Genomic DNA, 12,690 nt, shown 5'->3' with positions numbered 1-12,690 from the left:
GGAGCATATTTAAATCGAGCGTACTTTTCACGTGCATGTGAACCACGAAAAAAATCACTTTTGTGTCTTACGTCTTTCACAAAATTTTCCAGATTTTATTTTTTCGTGAGCCCAAGTCTTACCAATCTACCTAGATTTACATATAAACGTTTCTTGTTTGTTGTGTGAAAATTTCTGTAATAACGTCAATCCGTTCATTGTTTCCGAAATCGAGTAATAATTTTTAGTGAATCATCATAAAACGTGCGTCAAAGGAAAGAAGACCCCCACATTAAAACTATACCATCATCGTAAGGTCATCTCTGTATAATAAAAAAAAAACACTAAGTCTGTAAAAAAATTACAATTGTGGTCAACCCACACACTGGCTGCATATGAAATCTTGATGTAATTCCCCGAATTGAAGATCGCTTTAAAAATGCGGATATTTTCTTCCTGAAATTTACTTCGTAAATTGTGTTTTTTCCTTTTTACTTCTTTTGAAGAACATTTGTATGCCGATATTTTGTTCCGTCACGAATATGTTTCACAGGTGAATGATATGGATTTTCCAAGTTAGAAAATCATGTCGACACATGTCTTCGTTTTTACTTTCTAATAATAGGTATTCGGATGAGAAGATTACAGTATCCGAGGGTAAAATGACGCAAAAATTAGAGATAAAAACCAGTAAATAACAAGTAGGTACATCGGCACTAAGATATTTGATATCTGTTCGGTTTACATCTCTCAAAGTAATTTGTATTAATTAACCGAAATTTATATCAAGGTCCGTGTAATTGCGGGAAGCTCTTTATTCCGAAACTCGTGTCGGAAATTTAACCGCAGGAGTAGATCTCGAGTGTTGCGTGATGCGCAAGAGGTGCACTGCGAATAAATGGCATTAAATGTTTTGTTTTCACGTAATTCAACGATTTATCATTGAACACGACTTTTATTTTTTCCATAGTAATTAAGCCGCATTAGTGATTCAGCCTACCAAGAAGCAACAAATGCGAGCAAATGTAGATGTTTCTAATAAATTATTTTGTACCCACTTCCGCCTACAAATTCGCACAAACGCATTTACATCCACCGGAAAAACTACAATAACGCTTCCGGGTAATTCTTTAGCGCGAGAGATCATCTTGAAAAAACCAGATTTTGCGTGAAAGCGAACCGGATGAATTTTCCTATTTTACTGACCAATGGTGTAGCCCCAACTGCGAAAAAAATATTAATAGTGCAACGAGATCATTACAGGCTGTCTCTTTCTGACAATATTACCGTTCAACTTGGTGTCCTTGTCGATACTCAACAATTTCAATGTTGTTGTGTTGAGTACAGCAGTAGTGTAATGTTGTGGTCGGTCAGATGCTGAACGCCCGCTAAAATCAGATGTCCAGCTCCTTCAGATGCATTATTTCGTATCATGTCCAAACGGGATAATTGCTAACTAGTGCTGCGAGCAATTCTGATTTTGATAATGGCAATGAATGGGATTGTGAAGATAATAGTTGTCTTATTGTCCTTGGTAAGCACTGCCACTAATTTTCTTTACATTTTTCCTACTTACGTACATTTCATACCGGCGAAAGTTCAACATCTGTAAAATGTTTTTACTTTTGTTTATCTCCTTGAAGTATGTGGTATGTGGTCAGTTTTGTTTTAATTGCACTGTTGTTATATTATGATGCACACTTTTCAACACACTCGTTTAAATGTACCGATAAAGTGTCCAACGGAAAGTTTAAAATTAAAGTTGATTAATTAGTACTTTTATTTTTCAAATTCGAAACATTAACGTTTGTGGTTGCGGAATGTAAAATATGCGGTATCAGCTAATGGACAAAGTTTAATAAGATACATAGCTTAAAAAGATAATTATTTCATTTTGCGAAAATTTACACCGAGAACCTGCTGCTCTTTTAATAACATGATGTACTGACCCCCAACCCGCAAACTACAACGAGACAGCGGTTAACCACCACCCTGTGGAATTTATATTAACATAACCGCTTATATTATACGAGTAGTTGTTTAAAGTTTATTTAATACACTCACTAACGACCAACATTGGATTGCAAAACATTTTCTGTAATTACACGGAAACTTTATTTCTTCGGAATTATGGTGGAATTTTGGCAATGGGAGGGTAGGGGGAAGGGAAAGCGTCTTCAAAATGTCTAGACACAAACAGGTACCTTGTACATTCTAAACATTATTATAATATTTTCTTTTTGTTTTTGTGGTTTTTAAATAACACCAGATTTATATTATTTATTGTTGCTTAATGCTGTGGGTGTGCCCTATCATAGAAATGAAATTACATGTTTCGCTGTGGTTGTGGTATTGTTAATAATTATATTTTTTAATCGCATATTAAGTTTTAACAAATGTTCATCTTTGGATTAAAATACGTGTGTAAAGAAACTATAAAATTTAATAGAGATATTTTCATATTTGATGGCGGAAACAAAAGACTGAGAAATGTCACAAATTTGTATTGTCAGTGTCAAATTTCTCACAGACGTTCGTGATTTCGACAGAAATGCAGCAAATTGGCAATAAGAAAGTTATTAATAGTCGAACTAGAGACATAATTTGTAATATAATCTGTTTCAAAATCAAAAATCCACCACCTGTTGAATTATGTTGGCAGAAAAAAATAAATCCCTAGAAAAAGTTTAATTTTTTGGGGTTAGCTCAACCTCCCGCCAAAATTTGACATTGAACTGTTGAGTTTATTTACGAAACACAAAATTATTATTATGTACAAAAAGGTTTTAGCTACAATATCATACTTTTTGAGTGAAATAATAAAATGAGAATAAAAAAAACACGATGAACTACGACCAAAATGACTGTCCAACAGTTTTCTCTCATAACCCCACTTTTTTCTGACACTTACAGACTTTCTTTTAAAGCACTGACAAAAATTGGTTTCCTTAGAATTTATTTTTTCAATCTATTTAGCGAAAATTTAAATTTACCTAGACATTCCTTTTTACAAAGTTTATGAGAAATTTGACACTGACAATACAATTTTATGACATTTCTCAGTCTTTTGTTTCCGCCACCAAATATGAAAATACCTCTAGTAGTTTATTTAATGAGTTCGTGCGTAAATTGGGCCTTTTTAACAAAAAAAGGTCCAATTTACACACGAACGAGTTGAATACAGCGTTTTTTTATTCGACGAGCCCCTTAAAGGCTCCAAATCGCTTAAAATCTTTAAAATTAGCTTGACGTTTCGTTTTGACAAATTGTGACATTTATCAAAATCCGTTCACACAGTGTCGAACAAAAAAATAACATAATACATTTGCATGGCCAGATATAATTTCTAGCCAAATGCAAGGTATTTTACTAGATTCTGCAGAAAACGACAACAATAGCTTCTTAACTAGATTTAAATGTGGCTCTTTAAGAGTCTTTTCAAAGAATAAGAAAAATAAGGACTGCAATTTGCAAATACATAGTATATTACGAACTGACTAATTTTGCCTAAAATATGTAGAATAAGTAATTTTGCAAATTTTTGTTGACAAAAATCATAGAGAAACCCTGACCTCTCGCTTGATCATAATTTTTTTTTCTATTTCGCAGAAAACTGATTACATATAGTTTCGAGAAATAATTTAAATAAAAAACCTGATTATTCTAAATCTCAATTAATAAAAGTTTTATTTGTGCATCTTTGTTTTAAACAATTGAAATTTTTACTTGGTAACATCGTTGAGCAAAAATTCAAACACGTTTTTACATTTATCATTTTATTACTTTCATCTATTATTAATTACGTAATAAAAATTCACACGGTGATAATTCTCGGGACCATAATTTAAGCGTTTACACAATTATGTAAATATAGCTTTGCGTATTACGAGAACAATCATTTTTGTCCAAGTCCATTTGTCTGGCTTGGTTAGATTTGAAAAATACAGACTGGAATTTTGTACCAATATACCGAATTAAACAATAAATTCTTAGAGGATGCTTGCTATAGCCTATTAATAATAACAATTAGAACTATTTAGATAGTTTATTTTCGGCTTTGGTAGCAACGAATTAGAACATTAGAGCCAAAGTTATTAATTCCCTTAGAATGATTCTCTTTGATAAAGAGTTATTAAGGGTGGATGTTTTATTTTTGTAAGTGAACAAATGAAAATTGAATTAAATTAGAAATCCAAGCAGAAAAACAGGTTTCCTGCCACAGCTTTTCTATAAATTATGACTTTAAATGTTCAAGGTTGCATGTACTTATTGTAATGTTATATTAATATTTCTTATACATTAAATGTACATGATAATAAAAATAAACAACATCAACACTAAAATACTCGTTTACTGGCGTAATTAACAATCTTTAGACTCGTTCAGATGCAACGATACATTCGAAAATTTTCAATATTTGTTTAACCAAGAGCGTAACGGTCACACATAAAACACTCGATGTTAATTTTCCTTTTCAGAAATTTCATTATTTGCACATTTTTAACTCGACCAAACAATACTCGACGAATTTTTCGACCAAACAAGAGCTTTTAATGCGCACAAATTTGATTAGAACGAATTTAACATTCAATTAAACCGAAAAACGAACCTGAAAAATTATTGTTCGTCGCAGTGCACAGAAAATCTAATAAATTTACTTTAATTAAAAAAAAAGACACAAATCTAATTATACAAACTGTGCAGATTCACTCAACGGAGCAAAGGCGTAACGTGCCGCAATTTTATTCTTTGTTTTTATGACCCCCAGTCTGGCTAGGTCGGTGGTTAAGTTTCACATAAAAAAAACGAAGTGCGAATGGTGTTGTATTTTTTATTTTCACCCCACCGCTTTTTGACCATCGTGTTAACAACAACAACGCGACATTTTGTCAACGGACCTCATTTGCCCCAAGAGGCGTAAACAATTTTTTGATTTTATTTTATTTAATTTACTCAGTAAGTGCAGCTGAAATACTCAGTAAACTCCAACGTCTGTAATGATAAAACAAGCTGACTTTGATTCTATTAGAATCATTTAAAAAAAATATTTTTTACTCCATTCGCTGACAATAATCATGTAACGGATCATTGGCCACTTGTTGATCGAAGAGTCGTTTCCTTTTTTTGCACCCGATAGTACCTCTTAATTTATTGGTTCATTTACCGTAATCGGGAATTCTCATTTTTTTTAGTCTCCTTTACATAATATTAATTCGGCACTGGCAGAGCCAATCTTAGTCAAAGATATAACATCTCCAAGAATGCAAATTAAGGTGTATGATATAGAATAGATAATAAACCGTTGACTAAATTTTCTTTGGGTATAGGGATTTCCCAGAGCGGAAACTTATTCAGAACACGTGTTTTAAATATTTAAATTATACCATTCAACTATCTTCAGAGACGCCCACAATAAAATGTGTGTACATGTCTATTTTTTCTTTTTAACATAATCGACTAGTGAAAGACTTATGGGCTGCTGGTGGTGAAATTATTTGAGTTGCGTCAATATATATTCTCCAACATAACTTTGTATTAGACAAAATACAATTTGGGTTTATTATTAGATCCTTCGATTTTCTGGATGCACGATTGAGTTCATTTTCAATGAATTTTTTTACCTTATTGTGAAATTATTATCTATGCAGATATTTTGAGTTTACGGTGCTGCCAAATAATTTACATTTATATTAAATTCGTAACCAATAATAATAACCGGTCGGAAATGCTTTGCAGCCACTGTTTACCTAAAAAATATCTGTTGACGTCAATTGGTTAAAAAATGCGCAATCGAGTATATAAAATGGTGTTTTTATACCAATGCTTTCCAATTGTACACAGAACCTATCGGTAACGGACCATAACAAATCAACGACATCTTAATTCGGTGTACAATGCATTGGGTAAACTACTGGCTGGAAAAAATGGGGAATTCAGTGTGGGTAGTTTTAATTATTTGTAACGATTGATTTCACCTGTTCTGTCTCGAACAAATTTATGTTTTTCAATGCTTGCGAATTTCAATTCAAGACTTTTTTCAAGTTAAGCTTGCTTAGAAATGTATAGATGCATCAGATTAATTTGCTAGAAGCAAATTTCATACTAGACATTACATTAAGATATAATGCTTGACAACTAATTGGATTTGTGTAGTGGTTAGAACACAATTAACCATACAAACTGTTCCCTTATTGCAACCTAAATATTAAAGCAAGAATAACAACGTCGATAATGAAGGTACCATTCCTAAATAAATGAAGCGCAGTATTGTCAAATTGTCCAACGTTCAGAACGATATTATACCTGCTTGGGTTGTAAAACAATTATTTGATCACGAGACAAAAGCCGAAAATTTCCCAATTAAAATGGAATAATTTTTCTGTTTCAATTAATTTTCCAGACGCTTCCCATTAGTGCTTCGACAGACTATCTCTACAGGTCAACCACAAGACCACGAGGGAGGCCACACATGAGTGATACATCGACCAGAAATCGATATCACGAGGGCGCAATTGAAACAACGGCGCATTCACACTTAGATGCAAGAAGTGTTGACAAAAAACAAAGGGAGCACGGTAGGGTGTGAACTAGGGCACAGTCCAGAATGAAATCAATTTTTTTAGTAAACGACGGTCCAATAGTTTACCCAGAGGCCAGCACATGCACCCATGGCTTGTGCGTCAACGTCGCTGGCTACCCAAAAGAACAAATTAAAAAACTACTCAGCAGATCTCAGTTTATGAACAGCTACTTCCAAGCTACCGAAGAGTTCGTCAATGTAGATAATAGGTTTAATACGGATGAGATGTCGTTGTGTGAAACAAAGGTCCATACGATTTACCCCGAGAAAGCCAATAACACGATGGAAATCGAAAAAGTGATTGTCAACGTGGAAGGACACAAACAAGGGGTGGTTTTCGAGACTTGCGTGTAAGTTGGTCGATTAGATGCGGGAGCAGTCTGTATAATTGTCTGTTGCAGGAACAACGGGAAATGTAAATTTAGCAGCAATTTTCCGACGGGTTACACATCTTTCTGTCAACAAAAATTCATCCACAAGAGGTTGATGGTCTTGGGAGATAACGATAAGTTTGTGTTCGATTCGTTTAAAGTGCCGTCGTGTTGTGTTTGTACAGTGACCAGAAGTGATTAAATGGTTATGTCACATTTATTTCAGATGTACAGTGTATCAGCCTAATTGGTCGTGTAATCTTTTGTTTATTTATACAGATTTTGTTACTGAGACATTCAGTCTTCGACTTTTGACTTACAACTATTAACCTTGTCGTTTTTTGACTATTTCTTCTAGGAATGTGTAAAATTCAGTTATTTTATTGTTGCTTATAACAACACACCTATCATATTTGTTCAAAAATCAACGCGAAAAATAAAGTATAAAATAATGAGAGTAACTGGAATAAAACATGAGAAATTAACACCTTAAGTTTTTCAGCTGCAAATACAGCTCACGGTCAGAGAAAAAAAATGATTACACAATCTTCAAATGAAACTTCTGTTCGTATCTAATTTTTCTCTTAACATTCCTTAAATCCTAAAAGAATTTTTGACTACCTGCATGATATGTATTACCTAAGTTATCTGGGTAACGATTATTTATTATCTACTAAGTAAAAGAACTGAAATATACGTTGGAAGAAAGAAGTCTAAAATAAATAAGTTTGCAATCTTGACAAAAGTGTCAAAATCCTCAGTAAACAGCTTGGCACAAACTGCTAGTTCTTATAATTCCCAAGGCAGAATAAAGGATAATGTTAAATGGAAGATGTCTGGAAATCAGGTGTTTTTTTAATGAAAATGCTCCGTTTCTCCTAGATCAACAAGAGAAATAAGAAAATAGTAATGTTTTATACGGAAATATCATTGACCCAGCTAGACAATTTAAAGACAGTTTCTTGAAGACGTGGACTTTAAAGCCGACCATTTCCGTTTCAACCCCGTAGTACGATTTTATTGGAAGTCTTTGTTGTACAATTCTGTTGAAAATAGGACGAGCACACACGCGTTACGATGTAGCAGTTAGAAATTGCATTCGTGGAGTTAAGTCGGTGGAATTTTAAAATTTGAAGTTTTTAAGACCCAAATTTAAATTACAAAATTTTAAATGAATCTAATTTCGGAATTTGTACAGTAATAATGTAAAAAATTCAACAACAAGAATAAAATTAAACGATTAAATGATTTTTGAATCCTAAATGGGTTGAAATTTGCTGCCTATGCAAGCGTTATTGATATTTATCTAACAAGTGTAGAAAGTGATACTTTACTGAACAAGTAGACACGTTCGCTATACCGCTCGTGCTGAAAGGCTATAAGTTCAGTAAAGACGTATTACGTATTACAACCGTTTTTTAACGGCTTATACCTAAATACATTTTCCACGCTTAATTACAGTCGTAATGGGTTTAAAATGATTGAAAACGAATGTTTAATATACTGTAATTCTAATTTTGTGTCTCTTTTAATAAAAAGTTATTAACTTTTTTGCGTTACGACATATTTTCACTCGTTTACCGTACTCAACAAGCACAGTAAGATCAATTTACCGAATCCATGTCGGCTGCTGTGGAAACAACAACATAACAGAACTGTTATGAGAGCAGACATGTTATGCATTATATTGTACTAGGTGCTGTTGCGAACAGGAAATTTGTTTAAAATTCAATCAACAGTATTCTTTTATGTTTTGCTTATTACAAAACTCTAAAATTGGAAAAACTGACGTTTCTTCAATTTTTCTCGATCTGTTATCGACCTGGCAGTGTTATCTGCTATATTTTTATTAAAGTACTGAAAATATTTTCCACACTAGTGTCGTAAAGCGGTATATAACAGTCTACTTTTTGTGACGGTTGTAGAAAATAAACATGAAATTTTATTGGTTCTCCGAATCGAAAAGTCGTTCCACTTTTGTTTGAATTTCCCTAAAACCTCCCTGATGAATTGGTTACTTTTCTGACTATACGTTCATCCGATTTTGTTAAGTTCTACGACGAAGCAATTTGTTTCTAATCGCCAAGTCTACCAACCCCTTTAATTTTACATTTGACAACAATTTGAGAATGATAAAACAAAATAATTGAAAGTAATGGAGATTTGGTGATTTTTTCAATCTGAAATTCGCTAACATGTTAAACTTCGTCCAGCGAGAGATTGGGAGATTTTAAATTGTATTAAATTAACCCAACACTACAAAATGCACTAGAATACATTAATTACAGCATAATTTCAGGCCAAAAATGTTACTGCTTGACGGATATATTGGGTGATTCAAAATAATTGTGGATAAATATGGCAACTATGTACGAAAATTTATGTATATAACAACTGTGTGGGTAGGATAGAGTTCTTTGACAGTCCATAGGCGCGCAATTTTGAAAATTGTCAAATCAATGTGCAATGGTATAAAAAAAATCAAATACACGCTTATGAAAAGTCATACAAATGTCAACTCTACCCCACCCACACAGTTGCCACATAAATTTTCGTACATAGTTGCCATACTTATCCACAATCATTTTGAATCACCCAATACTTTCAATACGTAGAATTTAGTGATTTTTATGTCAACCAATCTCTCGCTGGACAAACTATATCTTGTTTTTACAAAAAAATCTAATTGTAGAATTGACTCACTGGTTAAAATTTCGTTGCAACCAGCACAACCTTTCTTATCAGTTTGCGATTTGCTTGGATCCTGCACAACGCCACACGTTCAAAATGCTTTCTCGTATCAAACAGAATCATTTGCGGCATTACTTAAAAGCTGAGTTGGATAAAGAGATACTTTTGACTGCTACTTAATAATTTATGAGACTTGAGATGACAGTTTACAATCCCCTGTGAGTAAGTCGACAATTATGAGGGTTACAAACTCTTTATGACGCAGCAACGTTACTCCGTTGGGCCAGGTAATAAACATTCACGACCATAAAAGTACTCTATTATTTTACAATATTACAAAATCATATTAAATCCAGTCTAAATCACTGATCAACGTAAGCACAGACACAAGTAGACGGTATTTTAAATTTGCGATATTCCAGAGATTTATTATCTACATTGGCAGTCAGAAGCTTGACAGTGTTGAATTTTTGTACGCATGCCGTGTTTCGATCCACCAACTTTCCAGCAAAACACTCTTCACCATTGCTGAAACTTAAAGCAACAAGTGAATTAAAGTCATTTAAGAATCGTGCTCCTTACTCGCAAGTTTGAAATTTTACAACTTGATGGTAACCGGCAACGTTCGCAATTGCCCTTTCCACATTATCGACATCTCTCATAAATTTGGGAACGGTGCTGATGTCTACAGTTTTACAAAAGGGTTCGTAGTCGGATCCGCCAAATCTGTCAGACACCACCATTGTGTTTGACGGCTCAATTATGTTCCCAAAATAAGAGTGGACAGCTTTATTCTCTTCTATAATCGTCTTGATGTCATTTTCAGGGTAACTGGCTACATGTTCGCAAATACTGAAAATGCAGTCGCCTAATTTTCTGAATCGAAGCCTCGGGGAGGATGCGGTCTTTCTGACTAAACGTTTATTGTATCTTGAGGGCGACTCTGGTTCCTAAAGTAAAACACAATAAACTAAATCGATAAAAGCAATAGATTGTTATTCGTACCGCAAAATTTGCCAACAGTGTGATCAACAATAAAACGAACTTTTTGTTTTGCATTGTCAAGGTTTTTGAATTTAATGGTGTGAATTGTGTAAACTTTGGGTTTTATACCTACCTATATTTCCTAACATGGTTTGCGGTTTTGTCTACTTCCTCTGAATACACGATCACGGATAAATATAACAGCAAAAGAATCAAAAACGTTACGCTTCCTATAAAACACTAATATAACAAAAGAAATGTTTGAAAACGGCCCATTATAGAATAGATTATCCTCCAGAAGTCTAGACAAATGGGTGCTTAGACAATCCGTCTACGAGACAAGTCATTTCCATAAATTTTCTGCACAGGTAGGTATACATTGGTGTCTTTTGTTCAAAAGAAAATAAAAATATTATTTGGAGACAAATTTCACTTATCTAGATTTAACCATTAAGAAAAAATAACTGAGTGACAAAAACAGATTAGGGATTAAGAAAGGGTTTTAATGGTAAGATTTATTTCCAAAAATTAAATTAAATGAATGAAATGAAAATCATGGAAACTAAAATTCCTTCATAAAGTATAATTTTTACCCTTTTGCGATGACGTCATTATCTAGTAACTTTACGTATGTTTGAGCTAGGATCAGAAACAAATCTGAATTGATTATAAATAACTATAAATGTGTCAAATTTGTTGAAAGGTTATGTTTGTAATCAATGTAATAAGTGAAAGAAATTAAAAATTGTCAAATTGACAGAAGCATAAAATAACCTCAAAGTGACCATCAAGAAATAAACGTGCTTTTTTTTGTTTTTTTCGTTTCTGTCGTTTCAATAAAGAGAAAGCGAGGAAGGAAATCGTGACGTCACCTCAAAAGGGTAAAAATTTGACTATAATAATACTGGATAATTTCATATTCTGTGAAAGACTTGACTTAATTGAGTTCTGTTACCAGCTTTATTAATTTTATCTCGAATAAATTTTGTTTTATACAGTTATGGGACAAGGAACAAAGTTTTGGAGGTCTAAATTGGAAGATTTTGCAGTGTACAATAAAAAATTTGGTGTAGTTGGTTTACTGTTTCCAGTAATTTATTTTTATAATATGAAAAAATATACAAAGCATACAATCTTAGATGACATGTTAAAAATGAGGCAACGAAACATTAGCGGAAATGTTAATCATCAAACATTTTGGTGTAAGTACAAACGCAAGTACTCGGTATTTGAAATTTTTGATATTCCAGAGCATGGGTTTCCACATTGGCTGTAACAAGTTTGATCACGTTATATTTTTGTTCGCATTTGGTTTTGTAATCGAGTATATTCCCGGCGAAACATTTTTCCCCATTGGAGAAACTAAAAAAAAAAGTGTTATACATACTACCGACAAGTCTTTAAATTGCAAATTACTCGCAGGCTTGAAACTTGATGATTTGGGTGTAATCTTTAACATTGGCAATGGCTCTTTCGACATCGTTGATATCTCTCATTAATTTGGGGGCGGCGGTAATGTCCACCGTCTTACAAAAAGGTTCGGTGATTTCTCCATGTATCCTCGAAAATATCTTCACCGTGTCGTTAGCCGGTTCGATGACGCTTCCAAAGAAGGAGTGCAAGGCTGTGTGTTTTTCGACAATATTTTTCACCATCTCTTCAGGATAATTAGCCACGTGTTCGCAAATATTATAAAAGCAGTCCCCCTGTTTTTTCAACCCTTGATGAGTCCCCATTCTCATTTGTAACATGGCAGGTCTTTTTACAGGTATGTGACGGTCATTGTAGCGATTGAGAGATAATGTGTACTAAAATGCAATTTAATTAACAGATAAATAAATAAACAAATAATACATACCGCATGTGCCAGTAGTTGTAACAACAGGAAACAAAATTTAAATTTTCCATTCATGGTTAGTGTCTGCGGATTTGCACAAAATTAATAAAATGCATATAAAGAGCAGTCTTTTATAGTATATTTCACACAACTGTGGTTTTGATTAGTCAGCAAACTTCCTCAACAGAAAGATTAATTATGGGTTAACACTTTGGGTCTCTGGTTAAACCGCATTTTTTAATTTTGTG

The 12,690-nt window shown here is 33.4% G+C and overlaps 3 protein-coding genes across 3 annotated transcripts; 1 reads left to right on the top strand and 2 right to left on the bottom strand.

The window, feature by feature from the left end:
• The first annotated feature begins 1,265 nt into the window (after window positions 1-1,265).
• Window positions 1,266-7,391, top strand: LOC138134840 (protein spaetzle-like). Its single transcript, XM_069053388.1, has 4 exons — window positions 1,266-1,513; window positions 6,380-6,554; window positions 6,603-6,909; window positions 6,961-7,391. The coding sequence occupies exons 1-4, from the start codon at window positions 1,466-1,468 to the stop codon at window positions 7,130-7,132; spliced, it is 702 nt and encodes a 233-aa protein (XP_068909489.1). The 5' UTR covers window positions 1,266-1,465; the 3' UTR covers window positions 7,133-7,391.
• Window positions 7,392-9,923: 2,532 nt separating this feature from the next.
• LOC138134901 (uncharacterized) lies at window positions 9,924-10,744 on the bottom strand. The gene is made up of 3 exons (XM_069053489.1): window positions 10,627-10,744; window positions 10,204-10,571; window positions 9,924-10,155 (listed from the first exon to the last, which is right to left on the bottom strand). The coding sequence occupies exons 1-3, from the start codon at window positions 10,678-10,680 to the stop codon at window positions 9,984-9,986; spliced, it is 594 nt and encodes a 197-aa protein (XP_068909590.1). The 5' UTR covers window positions 10,681-10,744; the 3' UTR covers window positions 9,924-9,983.
• Window positions 10,745-11,668: 924 nt separating this feature from the next.
• Window positions 11,669-12,630, bottom strand: LOC138134900 (uncharacterized). Its single transcript, XM_069053488.1, has 3 exons — window positions 12,464-12,630; window positions 12,022-12,413; window positions 11,669-11,967 (listed from the first exon to the last, which is right to left on the bottom strand). The coding sequence occupies exons 1-3, from the start codon at window positions 12,515-12,517 to the stop codon at window positions 11,787-11,789; spliced, it is 627 nt and encodes a 208-aa protein (XP_068909589.1). The 5' UTR covers window positions 12,518-12,630; the 3' UTR covers window positions 11,669-11,786.
• Between the last annotated feature and the right edge of the window lie 60 nt (window positions 12,631-12,690).

This window comes from Tenebrio molitor, chromosome 7 (genome assembly GCF_963966145.1).
Source record: "Tenebrio molitor chromosome 7, icTenMoli1.1, whole genome shotgun sequence".
Classification (NCBI taxonomy): domain Eukaryota; kingdom Metazoa; phylum Arthropoda; class Insecta; order Coleoptera; family Tenebrionidae; genus Tenebrio; species Tenebrio molitor.
The sequence above is the reverse complement of the archived record's forward strand: the minus strand, read 5'-3'. Positions and strand labels throughout refer to the sequence as shown.

Coding starts and splice junctions, on each gene's coding strand:
- LOC138134840 (XM_069053388.1), top strand. CDS start 1,466: ATGGCAATGAATGGGATTGTGAAGATAATAGTTGTCTTATTGTCCTTG. Junction 1,514..6,379: donor TAGTTGTCTTATTGTCCTTG/GTAAGCACTGCC, acceptor TTAATTTTCCAG/ACGCTTCCCATTAGTGCTTC. Junction 6,555..6,602: donor CAAAAAACAAAGGGAGCACG/GTAGGGTGTGAA, acceptor CAATTTTTTTAG/TAAACGACGGTCCAATAGTT.
- LOC138134901 (XM_069053489.1), bottom strand. CDS start 10,680: ATGCAAAACAAAAAGTTCGTTTTATTGTTGATCACACTGTTGGCAAAT. Junction 10,572..10,626: donor CACTGTTGGCAAATTTTGCG/GTACGAATAACA, acceptor GTTTTACTTTAG/GAACCAGAGTCGCCCTCAAG. Junction 10,156..10,203: donor GTAAAATTTCAAACTTGCGA/GTAAGGAGCACG, acceptor TGTTGCTTTAAG/TTTCAGCAATGGTGAAGAGT.
- LOC138134900 (XM_069053488.1), bottom strand. CDS start 12,517: ATGAATGGAAAATTTAAATTTTGTTTCCTGTTGTTACAACTACTGGCA. Junction 12,414..12,463: donor TACAACTACTGGCACATGCG/GTATGTATTATT, acceptor ATTGCATTTTAG/TACACATTATCTCTCAATCG. Junction 11,968..12,021: donor ATCAAGTTTCAAGCCTGCGA/GTAATTTGCAAT, acceptor TTTTTTTTTTAG/TTTCTCCAATGGGGAAAAAT.